This window comes from Puntigrus tetrazona, chromosome 25 (assembly GCF_018831695.1).
Source record: "Puntigrus tetrazona isolate hp1 chromosome 25, ASM1883169v1, whole genome shotgun sequence".
Classification (NCBI taxonomy): domain Eukaryota; kingdom Metazoa; phylum Chordata; class Actinopteri; order Cypriniformes; family Cyprinidae; genus Puntigrus; species Puntigrus tetrazona.
The window spans coordinates 5,199,144-5,213,977 of NC_056723.1; the positions used below are offsets into that span (position 1 = coordinate 5,199,144).

General features: G+C 38.7%; 1 protein-coding gene across 2 annotated transcripts in view; it reads right to left on the reverse strand.

Moving 5' to 3' along the window:
• Window positions 1-3,825: 3,825 nt before the first annotated feature.
• Window positions 3,826-14,834, reverse strand: part of lrrc4ca (leucine rich repeat containing 4C, genome duplicate a) — a 173,041-nt gene continuing 162,032 nt past the window's right edge. For both annotated transcript variants that reach the window (XM_043228689.1, XM_043228688.1), the window contains one exon: window positions 3,826-8,670. In XM_043228689.1, the coding sequence (XP_043084624.1) occupies window positions 6,673-8,616 (1,944 nt within the window). In that variant the 5' untranslated portion in view covers window positions 8,617-8,670 and the 3' untranslated portion in view covers window positions 3,826-6,672. The remainder of the gene's footprint in view (window positions 8,671-14,834) is intronic.

The following is a 14,834-nucleotide window of genomic DNA, read 5'->3' on the forward strand; positions in this document are numbered from 1 at the left end:
GGAAAAACAAAAAGTAAAAAGCATACGCGGTGTGAGACATTTGTTTTACCTTAGGGAGCGACACATTGCTGTTAATTGCTCGTATGATTAATAGATCTGATTACTGAGATCAGTGATTAACGTATGCGACCAGGAGAGAGGAAGCTGGTGTAATTATAACACAAATCATTAATGTAAATATGAAAACAGGATTATGTTGGTTATCTAATGGGCAGGGATGGACCGACTCACGGCACATACTTATATGCTTTTAATTGTTTACAAATTGTGGCCTGCTTTATTAATCATTTTCAGTGCACTATTGTAGGATGTATTTGCAGGCAGCGAATTTATAATTATTGTAATAATAATTATAACCCCTAAATAATAATAATAATAATAATAATAATAATAATAATAATAATAATAATCCAAATTATTAAACAATTACAAATTTGTTCAGTAAAATAATATTAAACAATTAAAATTGTATATTTGATTTTTCAAAATATTAAATAATAAATTAGAATAAAAAAGTATATATATATATATATATATATATATATATATATATATATATATATATATATATATAAACAATACATAATAATTATTACTAATATTAATAATATACACTATATTGTAATCACTAATAATTATTATGCTTATATTTATGAATCTAATTCAAATTTGAACATAATCAAGTTTATAAATATTATTAAATGTGCATAAATATTCTAAATATTGTTAAACGTGTGTGTGTGTTACTTGTACTACTCTGTGTGTCCTACTTTCTGTCCTCTGTTGATTCTCTCATTGTTTTCAGGTGTGTTTAGTAATTAAGTCATTTCTTTTGTACTATATAAGCTCCTGTTTGTTCTGTGTTAAATCATCCCCTCTCGTCTGCGTATGCTTGTGGTTCCAGTCTGCTTGCCTGTCTGCATTATTATTCACTCTTTTGTGCAAAATGAATAGTGATATTCTCGTTGAGTGTATATAGGTAGATAGATGTATTAATAACAATATAAAATATAAAAACACTAATATAAGCATGTTTTACATTGAATGTATCAGTTAAATCCAGTATATACAAGGACAAGCCCAGTACTCTTTGTAGCCAGTCCTTTCTTGGCAATGGGAGCGAATCAGACCTGTCCAGCCTTTAGACCAAAGATCTAGGGCAGTTCTGTCAGGCTGACAAGGGCATGCTGGTGATTTGGTCATAGGCTGTAGAGGCCAAATGTTGCTCATTTTGCCTGGACATATGTGCCCTTCTTTAATCTGCACACATACACACCCATTCCAAGCGCTACAGTAATCCATTCGCTCTCTAGAGTGTTTTTAAAGCACCTTTAGCAAATGCAAACAGACATTTTCCATGAGCGGTATCCGGGGACATCCATTTTCCTCTTTTTATGCAGCTATTCAGCATAAAGTTGTGTTCAGGACACAATGGGGAGATGAAAGGGAAGATGCAGAGCAGAAGTTCACAGACAGGGCTAATACCGAGCAAGAGAGAAAGAAACTCGAGGGAAGTGTTCAGAAAACAATAACATGCAAAGTACGAAGGACTACAAAGGGCGCGCGGCGAATTTTAATCAAAACAAAAACGCGCGGTTAATTGCTGCCGAGTGAATTGTGAAGCTCCGTGTGAATGCGCCTGTTGTCTTCGCAAAGATGGCTTTGCTCTCTGCCGCCGCTCCACATTGTTAATGAAATGCACAGATTTGAATGCGCGGATGTGTCCGTGCTTAACATTTGAGCTGAAGAACAACCCGGGGAATAGCGATTAAGAAAGAAACTGTACAAAACATCTTTTTTTTTCTTAAAGCTGAAAAATATACTCACCCTCACGACGTTCCAAACCTGCATGACCTTCTTTGGAGCACAATGTTATTTTGAAGTGTATTGAAGAATTAAACACGAACATTGCTATTTAAACTAAAATACCCTTCTCAAAGAGAGAACCTGTTTGTTAATGTTGCTATATCTGACAAACCATGAGCTTTTACGCCACACATCACGTACATCATATGCATTGGGGACAAAGAGGAAACTGTAAAAAAACAGATCACTATAAAAAAATAAAATAAAATAAAATTTAGGGTTAAAAAACAACAGAATTTTACAGTAAAAAAATAAATATGGCAGCAATATTTTAGGTTTTACAGTTTTAAATTGAATTTAAACACCGTAATTTTATTTTGTGGTATAATGTTAATATACCAACAAACTGAAGTGCTGAAATCTGTTTTGTAATTTTGTGGTGATGAGAAAGTCACATGATGAACTGAAGATGTGACACACAACCCTAATATACAAAACTGATCAGAAAAAAAAAGAAACAAAAATTGTAACAAAAAAATCCCCATCAAATTTGAAACTTCCAAAAACGGTATACTGTGGTAAAATTACATGTAATGTTCAATACAGTATAATACCATATACAGTAGAGGAAATTATTAACCGTTAACCGTTTATTAGGGTTTTACTTTAGCACTTTTTACAGTCTTTTACTGTGTCGCATGAACTGATCATCTCTTCCTCTTTACCACACATAAAAAAAATTACGATTAAATTTACAACATTTAAAAATTCCCGGTGTAGTTATAGCACAAAACAAACAAGAATGAATATCAAAAAGTGTCTTTGACATCAAATCGAACCACTTTTTTAATAAGTCCACCGATGTAAATCTACTCTCTTTTCCGGTTTGTTTATAGAAAATGGCGAATTGCCATCATGATTGGTCAGATTGCCTGCCGGCGAACGAATGGTCAGTAGACTAAGCTGACAATTCATAATGTTAGAAATGGAGACATTTTGCTACTACGGGTTGGCAGTATCCCAAAAACTTCTTCTTTTTTTTTTGCATTGTGGGTCAACGCTCCAAGAGCAAACCTTTGTGAACTGGCCTTCTGCTCCATAATTAGTCTTAAACGGAGAGCCACAGGACAATTAATCAGCAAATTTACAAAACTCCCCCAAAAATACGGACCCAAAGCCATATCCAAGCATTTATTTTTACTATTATAAAAATCGTGTTACCTACTTTGCATTAAACTTTTTAAAGATTTTAAGGACCTTTCGTGCTACTTCCGACATTTGCTACTGTGCCGTTGCTAACGTTGCTGACTCATATATGCCAAATTGCTTGCTTGTTTTCCATTTATTTGTCTCTTTGAATAAAATCATCTGCCGAATGATTAAATACAAAAGTGATTAAATGCCGATAAATTCTATAGCGATAAATTCTAGGTAAATATCGCAATAAAATGTAAGTCCAAATCTGCTGGAAAAAATCGGGCAAGAATGTCCTTTAGACGTCAATCCAAACAGATGTTCCTCCTCTCCTTTAAAATATTGCAATTATATTCATTAAAACAGTCAGGCACAAGTAAAATGAGCAGAGCTTTGTCTCGCAGGTATTTGTCTCTGAGCACAGCACTGGAAAACAGCACCGCTGTGCTCATCGACGAACACAATGAGGCAGCCAGTGAAATTTATTCATACTGCAACATGCACTACGTCCAGCTGCTTTAGATCAGCAAGGAAGAAATGCCTCATGCGTCTTTTCTCAATTCACTCATTTGTAATACTGTCTAAAACTTAAGAACTGGTGGAGAGAGTCACACACTAAATACTGCCTATCAGTGAAAAACACAGCAAGATGATGTTTTGAAGCACTACAACAAACACAAATCCATGTTTCAAAGCTGTAGTTTGTAATATGAAATACAAAACAGGGTTAATATTGACAGTTGTTATTATTACAGTTTTGCTTAAAACTTAAATCTCAATTCGACACAACACACCTTGGTGAAAGAAAACTAAGGAGACAATAAAGAAAAGACAATGATAGTTTATTTGTAACCTTATCTTGTGTATGAACTACAAACTCTGATTTCTATAATCGATCTCCATCTTTTTTTAAAGGTCATGAAATAATGTTTACATGAAAATCAATCCAGTCGTCTTTTACAGCATATCTCGCTCTCTTTTTTTTTTTTTTTCATCTTTTAGAACAGGTTGGCACATGTAAAATTAAAATTTAAAAAGTTTTTGTTTTTGTTTTTTCTTTTTTTCGTTTTTATTTTCAAAATGTATTTTTATAGAAATCTACCACTAGAACAGCATTCCCTCTCAGAGACGAAAAGAAAGAAGTTACGTGAAACGGAGAGAAAAGCATCTCGTTCACTCCTAAACTGAAACCCAAAACACAGACGTGTTTGCATGAAGGGACTGAACAAACATACAGAAAAAAGAAAATCACAAGAAGTTGAAAAACAAAAATTATAATAAAAATTATCATATCATAAAAAACGACAAAGACCTTTTCCAAAAATTATGACAATTTAAGACATGATTCTATTCCTTAAGAATAAATAAAATGCAACTGAAAACCCAATGACTTGGTTTACTTTTGTGCTAAACTCCATTGAAGATAAGGATTTTTTTTCCCGCTTTATGTTCAGATTGACATCAATTTCAGTGAGAACGCAAACTAAAATCAGAAAGACAAGAAAATGAATTAAGATTCGAAAGAGCAGCATATTCAGATGAAGAACAGTCTTTTTTTGCACGCTTTGATATCTTGATTAGAAAATGTACCAGATGGCCTTTGCATCTAGTGGGCAGGAGGTACGCTCAAAAACTTTTTTCGTAATGATCAGAAATAGCAAAACTGACAAGGATAATTGCATTAGATCTTTTAAAATCAGAGTGCATCTGGTGTGTGATCAAAATATGATATGGGAAAGTTCACCAAATGCCACATGCTATCAGTTGGCATCTGTATTAAGACCAGAAACGCATGAGAAAAATCTCCTAATCAGTCCCCTGTGCACTTTGCATGAATTCTAAACGGCCAAAAACGAAACGCTACGGATCTGAATAAAATATCACAGGTTTATTGGTTTTAATTCAAATTACCTATAGACCTCTAGATTGCTTTATAGATTAAATGATGCACTTCAAATGAGTCCACTTTGGCTTTTTCACCCAGCCTCGCTCTCCCATTTGACTCTGAATACATTTAAAGTGTCAAGCCAATGTCTGTCGGTGACTCCCCGGCCCGTCCAAGGTCACTGGTTTCTATAGTGACCGTCTCAGGCCATTCTGATTTCATAAATTAATTCATAATGTCAAGTCTTTCCCCCTGCAGCCAAAGGCTACTGAGTTTGTAAAGCCTTGGATGGATGTATCATCCTCGGTCTGTACTGAAAATAAACTGAATATGATTTAAAAGTTTAAAAAGAATTGCATAACTGCCTAAAAAGATTGACAGCGCCGAATGATGGAAGATAGAATATGAAAGAATTAAAAAAAAAAGAACTAGTGAGAGGGGGACAAAAACACAATCGGTTCATAGAATCTATAAAGACACACCTGTGGCATCTTTGGAAGCCTTAGATCTGAGCCACACTGACTTAGCCCTCTTATTTAGGGTTCTGTGTCTGGCTTTTAGACCATTCCAGAATGATTTCACTCAACTGTATCCATGGAGAGCACCAAGACAAGTGGACTGAAATGGAAATGTCCAGTACCAGTTCTATGCTTTCTCCACTTCAAATAAAGGCCTACAGCCCCCTGCCCATATAGAATTTGGCATAGAATGTATGTGCTGCATCTGAGTATTTGGAAACTTTAGTTGGGTGTCAAAGATGAACTGTCACAGGAACCCAAGATGTTATACACCATAAGAAGGAAAATGCATAAAACAGTTTAAGGACTTAAATAAAGCTTATTTTAAGCATGAAATGCCTCAACATGTATTTAAGGTCATGTAGGATGCCTCCAAATGGTAACTTTAATCCATAAATCTTCTGGTCCGAGCACAGAAATTATTTGAAATTGCCCTGCATGCATCAAACAGACATGTGCTCCTGACATTTGGCCCGATTTTAATTGGGACACGTTTCCAGGGCTCCTTGTTCTAAATTTTAGGGTGGAGAAGCCAGGCTTACATCTGCACGTAATTTGTAGCAGGCATCCCTGTTGAAAAATTAGCTGTTTAAAGCTTGTCTTCCAGTCTGTCCAGTTGAAAAGTGCCCAAAACCATCTAACAGTGGGACCAATAGCTTAAAGAGCCACTTTTTCAGCAAGGACAACTGAACAATGTGATAGTCAAATATCACAAATTAAAGGGAGTCAAGAAACGAATCAATTAGAATTAACATGATCAATTTAAACAAACAATTATTGTTGTGGACGTTTTCTAATACGACACTAACACAAATGTATCGACATTAAATGGGAATCATCAGATTTGAGAAACATGGAAAGTTTCAGATTCATCTGCAAATGACTTGGGTCCTTACATACAGAACAACAGATTTAAACAGAGTTTAAAAGCATATTAGTAAACCAACAACCTTTAAAATAACATTAAAAAACATGGAGAAATAATTGCTGGAAAAATAATTGCAGATTACATCTTTTCTTGATTAAACCACAATAGTTATTTTCCTTAAATAAATAACTTCTGTTATGTAAAGACACTTTTGAAACGGTTGACGTACACTCAACTCCCATAGTCCTTTTCTGCTTGTCAGCATCCTTCTTATACGTCTTGCATCGGTCTACTGTGTCTTTGTTTCGACAATCTTCAAAATCGATATGTCACTTACAGTTCCATAAAAGTTTTAGAAGTCTTTTTTTTTTCTTTGTTTAATCCACATTATGAAAAGCAGTTCAGATCTGGGTTTCTTGTACATTGTCTTTTGAGCTGGCCCGAATTAGCAAAGGTTCGTGGGCAGAGCTGTGTATAGAATTGATGGTGGAGGCATGGTTGTACGCAGTCTTGTAGGCGTTGTAGTGATTCAGGTGCTCATGCTCCAGTGGGGGGAGGGCGAGGTGGCCCTCCATGGTAGGTCCACCTGTTACACAATCCTCATCCACGTTTATGATCTCGATGGTTCGCGTTGGTGCGTGGTGGTTCTGCTGGTGATGCTGTTTGCGCATTTTATAAAATATGATCAGCATGACGGCTGCCATCAGCGTGATGGCCACAAAGCAACCAATGATGATCTTTGTGGTCTTCATGACCTCATCCAAGGTGTTGAGGGAGCCATCAATCAGGGCTGTGACTGGGATGGTGTAGGTCTTGTCAGTGGCCTTGGTGGACAGTGGCGTCCGTGCTGTCGTGGTTGTGGTAGTGAAAGAAGGTGGTAAGGTCTCCCAAATCCCAGAAGAAGGAGTGGGGCCCCCCTTCTGCTGTACCGTTGGATGGCCCTCATCGTGTGCCGCTTCTGTGGTCTCGACGGTAACTGTGGTAAAGTAACTGAAGCTGCTGTTCTCTGTTGAGGACACATTGAGCGTAGCCGAGGCTGTTGTGTTACCTGCGGAGTTGCTCACCATACAAGTGTACGTTCCTGTGTCCTGCATTGTGACATTGGTAAAGTTTAATGTCCCATCATTGAGCACGGAAATACGCACCTTGTAAGCCCCATGTGTCATGATAGATCCATTGGGTGTGATCCAGCTGACAGAGGTCAAAGAATTTGCTCGACATTTCAGTTCTGCTGCCATGCCCTCAGTCACGTTCAGGTCCGCTGGTGGCTCCACGATCACCGGTGCATAACAATGGAAATAGTTCTGGTCAAGTTCGCCGATATAACGCCCCTTGTGGCTGGCAGGTGACGAGCAGCGAGCACAGCAACTGGTATTGGCCGGCACCATTTCCTTTAGCCACCAACTAAGCCAGAGGATGTCACAGTTGCAGTTCCAGGGGTTGTGGTGCAAGTGTACCCTCTCCAAGTGGTGTAGTGGGGTGAAGAGGTCATGAGGCAGGAGGGTAAGGTTGTTATGGGCCAAATTGAGCTCCACGAGGGACTGAAGATCATCAAAGGCATTTCTCTCAATCGTCTGGATCTGCGCATGCATCATCCATAGTTTCTGTAAGTGGACGAGGCCTTTGAAAGAGCCTGGCCTTATTATAGATAGCTGGTTTCCTGACATCTCCAACTCATCCAAACGGACGAGAGGAATGAGGTTGGGGATCTCCTTTAAGTTGCACATGCCCAGGTTCAGGTACCGCAGGTTGCTGAGGCCTTCAAAGGCACCTTCTGAGATATACGAGAGCCTTTTCAGCTCACCCAAGTCCAGCCTTCGCAGCGATGGTACACGGTTGAAGGCATAAGAGGGTATACTCTCGATTGGGTTATTCCTCAACCAAAGCTCTTTAAGTTTGGACAGGTACTCGAAAGCCCCATTGGGGATTGTGGTTAGACGATTATCGAAGAGCTCCAGAGTGTTGAGGTTAGCCAGCCCATTGAAAGCTCCAATTTCAATGTTGCGGATGTGGTTCTTGCTGAGCTGCAGGATCTCCAGGTGCCTTAGATGCTTGAAGCTGTCGACTTTGATCACCTGGATGAGGTTCTCCTGAAGGTTCAGGTACCTTGTGTTGGTGGAAATACCATCGGGTACATCTCGAAGGCCGCGTCGAGTACAGATGACCTTGCTGAACTGGTTGCTACAAGAGCAGACGGAGGGGCAGGTCTGCGCTCGCACCAGGCCAGCCACCACCAGAAGCTGCAGGGCCAGTGACAGCACAAACAGTGGGTCGGACAGGGCCCGGTTCCACCTAGGACCTCTCATCGTCTGCTGCATCAGGGAGGAGGTCATCTTGTTTATCATTCATAATTCGCTGACAGGTTCTCCACTCTATGGGAAGGGTTTTATTAGGCTGAACTGCAAAAAAAGAAAAAAAGAACCATATAAGATTTGGAATGCCACTATAGATGACACTAACACAAATCGATGTTAAATATAATCAATGCTATAGATAATACACACCAAAATGACATTCAGTCTTATTGAGTTTATGTTGCTTATTTGCACATGCTCTTCAGTGGCTGATTCACTAAACAAATTATGTAAATTAGGTAATGCCACAAATACTGCAATAAAAGTGGCACTGCAATCAATTTCCATGGTGAGTTTCTCCACAAAAGGGTCAAAACTGTTTAATAAATCATTGAAAAAACTAGGGGAGAAAGATAAAAAAAAATGTCGACATTATATAGGTGCACCAGCATTGAAAACAATGTCTAGCCACTAAATGCTTTCTAGCCTGGTGAAAGTGAATCACAGACAAAACATTTCTCACATACACATGCACCATAGGTGACCTTGGAAGAGTGTTTTATATCCATTTCAATTTTTTTGGAGTGCGTGTGGTGTCTGTGAGTTCATGTCTCGCACAGCACTCTCAATCTAAGTCACATAAAGCTGCACCTCAATATTGGGTCTGTTTTCTCTGTTTCCTCCTCTACTCAGTCAGGGAGATATGAACTGCCTTGTCTGTCTGTGTCACTTTATTTATTCTTGCAGAGGAGGCATAAATAAAAGCACGGCTTCCCACCTACCAATCCTTCAATCAACTCCACATATCAAGAGTGTTATTCTCTCAGAGATACTTAAAGGCACGTGTGTGACCAGACTGAGAAAGAAACCTATGTTAGATATGAGTGGACAAACACGTTTGGTTTAGCTTACATATACTTGAATTTCAAGGGTCTATATAGATACTTTGTTTTTGCAATGACCTTAGCATTCTTAGCAGCATGCTAGTTTAAAAACACAATTTCTCTGAACATATTAGCATGCAGTTAGCTTGATTTATAAACTTGTATTGAGACCTTGTTTCACTCTGTCCTAACATTTTTAGGATGAACCTCATATGAATGCCCCCAAGATGTCTAGTCTAGTGAACATAATCCTCAATCTCACTAATTATATAATGCTTCCTCAAGAATGACAAGTCATTTAGACAACCCACCGACTAATCGATTATGAAAATGTGCTGCAAATAAAAACATCTCTCCATAGACACTCTGAGCACTAGAAAAGGTTTTGGATTGCAGGATGTGAAAAAGAGCTGTTGAACATGGATGTTCTTCCCTGTGGGCATTACAACACCATGTTGAAAGCACTGCAAAACTGTTTGTACTACTTTTCACTCTCTGGCTTGCCTTTCCTCTTCCTCTCGGCAGGGTGCTGGTCTTAACCTAATAGTGACTGCCATAACAATCAATTCTTTCATCGCAAATCTACTTGAATTGCTGCCCTGAAGTCTTCTAGACTGCTGCTGAGGATCACACACGAAACATATACTGACCGTGTTATCACTAAACGTTTTAAAGAAGAACGACTCACAGTAGTTAAACGATATGCTCATACTTCATTTAATTGAATTTCATGCAGAGATAATTGTAATATATATCTTGCATGTAAATGATCAATTACAAGGAAAGATAAAGCTTTAACTTCACAAATCTTTTCGAAAAACTGAAAATCCCTGCTGGTTTCAAGCGCGGGGTCCGGTTTATCTTCCCTGATTTGATTTTACACTAATAAAATTGCATAACACAATCTAGGTTGCTCCAAGTCGAGAGAGAGAGGGGAGCAAACAAAAAAGCACTCCACAGAAATCCTGCTGCCTCTCAAACAATGAGCCTGGCAAAATTGGATTTCGTGTGGGAAGGGAATTAGATGAAAAAATGATAAACAAAAAATAAGATTATGAAATGAATACATTTTTAAACTTCTGCCCCAGTAAGAGACGATGAAGCAGGCGGTAAACGCTTCAGCAGGGAGGGAGGTAAAGAAGAGGATCAAGCGGCGGAGGCCTTGAAAGGCGTGAGGTGTAACGAGGTGAATTAATTTTTTCAAATAACATGAAAGTGAATGCCATTGCTGCTGACAACAATGCGGCTGTGTGCTTCTCAGCACAGTGCAAGCTCGAAAAGCTTCTGTGCTTTCCTTCACATGGCGGGGTGAGCAGGGTGAGGCGAGAACAATTATGGCAATCATGCAGTTCTGCACAAGAGAATCAAATGTCAAGAGCTGTATTGGATTAATATGGTGTTCACCTTCGAGGAAAGAAGATAATGGAAGAAGAAGAAGAACAGAAGAGGAGGAAGAACTATAAGAAGGAGGTGGAAAGGGAAGTGAAAAAGAGGAAGGAGAAGGTAAGCAACGGGAGGTGAAGAAGCAGAGCAAGAGAACGGAAGAAAGGAAGATGTATGGCAGGGAAACAAGGGGGAAGTTAAAAAGAGAGGAAGTAGAAAGGAAGATGGAGAGATATAGGAAGTGGTAAACAGGAAGGGGAGAAGTCTAGTGGAAGGAGTGAGAGAAGAGGGAAAAGAGAGATAGACATAAGCTAGAAACTAAGAAGGGAAAAGGAAAGAAAATGAGAAGTAAAGAGGAGGAAGAGGAAGTAGAAGGAAAGGGGAAATGAAAGGGAAAAATGAAAAGGTAGTAGTGGACAAGGTGATGTAAAGTGATGTAAAGGGAAGAAGAGGAAAAGAGGAAAGGAAGTATGAAGAAAGAGAAAGGAAACAGGACACGAAGAGGAAGTTGAAAGGAAATGGGAGAAAAGAAAAAGAAAAGAGGTAAACAGGAAAGGAAAGGTAAGGAAAATAATGTAACAAAGAGGAAGCAGACAGAAAGGTGAACTAGAAGGGAAGAGGATAAGGATGTTAAAGATTAAAGAAAAATAAGAGGAAATCAAAGGAGAGAGGAAAATGATGCAGAATAAAAGAGAAGGAAAAGGAGGAGGAAATTTAGGTAAAACAATAAAAGATAAATAAAATAATTAGAGGAAGTTACAAGGAAGAGGCTGAATAGAAGAGAAAAGACAAAAAAAGACCAAAAAAGAAAAGAGAAAGGAAGGTCAGAGGAAGTAAAAAAAGAAGAGGAAGGAAACTTGAACAAGAAGAGAAGGAAGGAGGAAGGAAAGAAGAGAAGGAGAGGCAAAGAGGGAAAAATATAAGGCTTCCACATGCACTGTATCGTCATTTGGCAACATACATGCAGATGACACCAGGCCACAGATGCCAGTAATGCTGACAGAAGAGGGTAATGTTGAGCTGTGAGTAATGCTGTCATTTAACAAACACGTCATATCAAGCCTGCTCTATTCAAAAACCAAAGGTATTGAGGAAATAAAAGATTTCCTTTAGATTTTCAAGACGCTTAGAGAGAGAGGCCCTGAGCCAGGTTTCATTTATCTGCAGGCCTGCTGGAGCACAGTTCATAGATATGTTGGATAGCATCAATAAACTATGATAGTTCAGCCGTTGGTTTACAAGACTGGGAATTGCTTCATATAAAAGAAAGCAGGATGGGAAGTTCTCCACAGGGTCATCCATCCACAGTCGGATGAACAGCTTATAGGCGGTAGAATCACCGAGTTTACCTGCAGCAATAGACCTTCAGACGTTACGATCAGGTGCAACAAGACCAGGAATAACATACAAGCCAGAGCACTCTTGCTAATATTTAGTAACTATGTCACAACATTGCTGGTTATTTGGTCTGGCAACAAAAATATTTCCAAAGAAAAACAGAGCGGAATGAATTAGATGAGTAAATGTTTCAGTGACTCATTGAATGAGAGATGGTCACTTGTTTATTCCAGAAAGAATCAAGTGTTTATAAAAATTGGATAAGTGATTGCCTCAGTGACTCACTTATATAGTCATTTACTTTCTCAGCAAAACAAAGTTTTAAGCAAAATAACTGAGAATGATTCAATAACTTACTCATAAAGATGATCCCTCGTTTCTTCCTAAATCTGTGTTTTTGAACAAATAATATGAATGTATGTTTCAGTGGCTCACTCATAAAGAGTCATGAATTAATTCATGAGTATATCAATGTTTTGAAGGAATTGGTTGAATGATTCAGTGACTTGACAAGATGGGCACTTGTTGGACGAGTGAATGGCTCAGTGACTTACTTAGAATCATTTACTTAATTCCTGAGCAAATCAATGTTTTGAACTAAATGATTGAGAATGATTAAATAAATGATTCATAAAGATGGTCTCTCGTTTTTTCCTAATTCCTTGTTTTTGAATGAATTGAATGAGTGCATGTTTCAGTGTCTCACTAATAAAGAGTAATTCCTGAGTAAATAAATGTTTTGAACAAACTGATTGAGACCGATTCAAAGATGCACTCAATAATTTCTAAACGGATCAGTGTCTTGATATAATTAGTTGAGTTTCAATACAATGACTCACTCATAACGAGTCATTTGCATCATTATTTAATGATTCATTCATTGAGTAATTCATGTCATTATGTAATTCCTGAATGAATCAGTGTTTTAAATTTATTTCATTCATAAAGACTCATTCATAAAACCTTTATTGCCACCTACAGGTGTAACAATGCAGTTTACTGGATTTGAGGACCTGAAGAAACATTCCAGTCAGTAATAGAAACAATAAGCATTGGTGCAAGGTAGATCATTTCCCTTCTTAAAAAAAAGCTCCCAAAAAGCATCCACCAAGAAAAGAGAGCTTCTCCCGAGGACTCTCAGTAATCCTGTGAGTTCTGCAGCGAAGAGGATCTCAGTTCCACTAAAAAAAAAACAGGGATGAAAAGGATGAGTCATGCCAAATCAGTAAAAAGCAACAGTGTTTCATTTATAGGGCATTGCGGAACTGCAGCTCTTTCGAGAACCGGGAGAAAAGGCTGAAAAAACGAGGGAAAATAACTGCATCCATCACTGTACGCTCGTACTCGGGAATGATACGGAACGAAGTATGTGGGCTCCGTCAGACGGTCGCAACTGGAGGTTATGGTGAGGAAATGGGTTTTGGCAACCGCAAAAACAAAAGCAGACTATCTGTTAGCACCGCGCAAGTCCAGACCCCCGCGGCGGTGGCAGGTGGAGACGCACTGGCAGGGAGAGTGCTGGAAAGGCCCCCACAGAGAAAGACGAGGCGAGCGCTGTCAGGAAAAACTCGCCTGATGAGTCTGTGAGAGAGGAAATGAAAAGAGGTGTCTGGATGTACACAATGACAACACGGAAATACATGAAGGCTGAAAGATAAGGGCGATATAAATACTGAAGCTCGGTCTAATGAGATGTGGGATACAAGGAGGTCAGCTGCATTTTTTACAGCGTGGAAATTAAGGAGAGAACAGGGTGCAATAAAATGGTGGAGATGTCATTAAGCTGGATTCTCTCTCTCTCTCTCTTCAACATCATTCCCAAGCAGAGCTTACCTAGTGCCGCAGCTGGATAAAGCTCAGCACGCAAAACTGAATTGATTCCTCTCTAAAGCGTATGAGTGTAAATTCATTCAAGTACAGGTACATGACGTCATTTAGAGCTTTTTCCACGATAAAGAAAGTAAGAAAACTATAGGTTTTTAGTTGGAGATAGATAGACGGCCAAATAGTTACCGGTAGTTACCCGATAGTTACCGGCCAAACTAATGATATTTCAAGGATGTAAGCTTTAATTTTAACATAATTCTGTAAACGATAACAGAATTTCTAAAACGATCTGTAGATGGTTTGACCCAATTGATGCATTGCACGCTTAAGATGAAGGTCCTTCACATGGATCAGCAACGTTGTTGGTCCTGGAACAAAGTTCTTACCGAGATTTTTAGGGTTAAGTTTAGGGCTAAATGTTGTTGCCAGATCAACAAAGCATGCTGACCCAAGATCATGTCGTATTTGAATAATTCATGTTATATGGTTACCATTTCATAAGTCTCACTAAATCAACACAGCACTCAATGACTCCAGCTAGAAACCCTTCTAATTCAATCAAGTTCCCATTTTCCATTCTGCAACTGAACAGGCACTTCCAAAGTAACAAGTGGCCATCTGGCATATTCACAAACCACACAGTTTATGCAAATGAGTTCTATCTTCAAATGAGCATATCTGCAAATACATCATTTCCCTAAACACGCCCCCATACGATAAGCCCCACCCCATTCTCATGCACCAGATATCGATATCCCTCCCACTCGTTTCCAATGAGCGCTGCAAAGTTTTTGCTCGACGTCTCCTTGGCGACCACTTATTCAGCTGGCACTGATT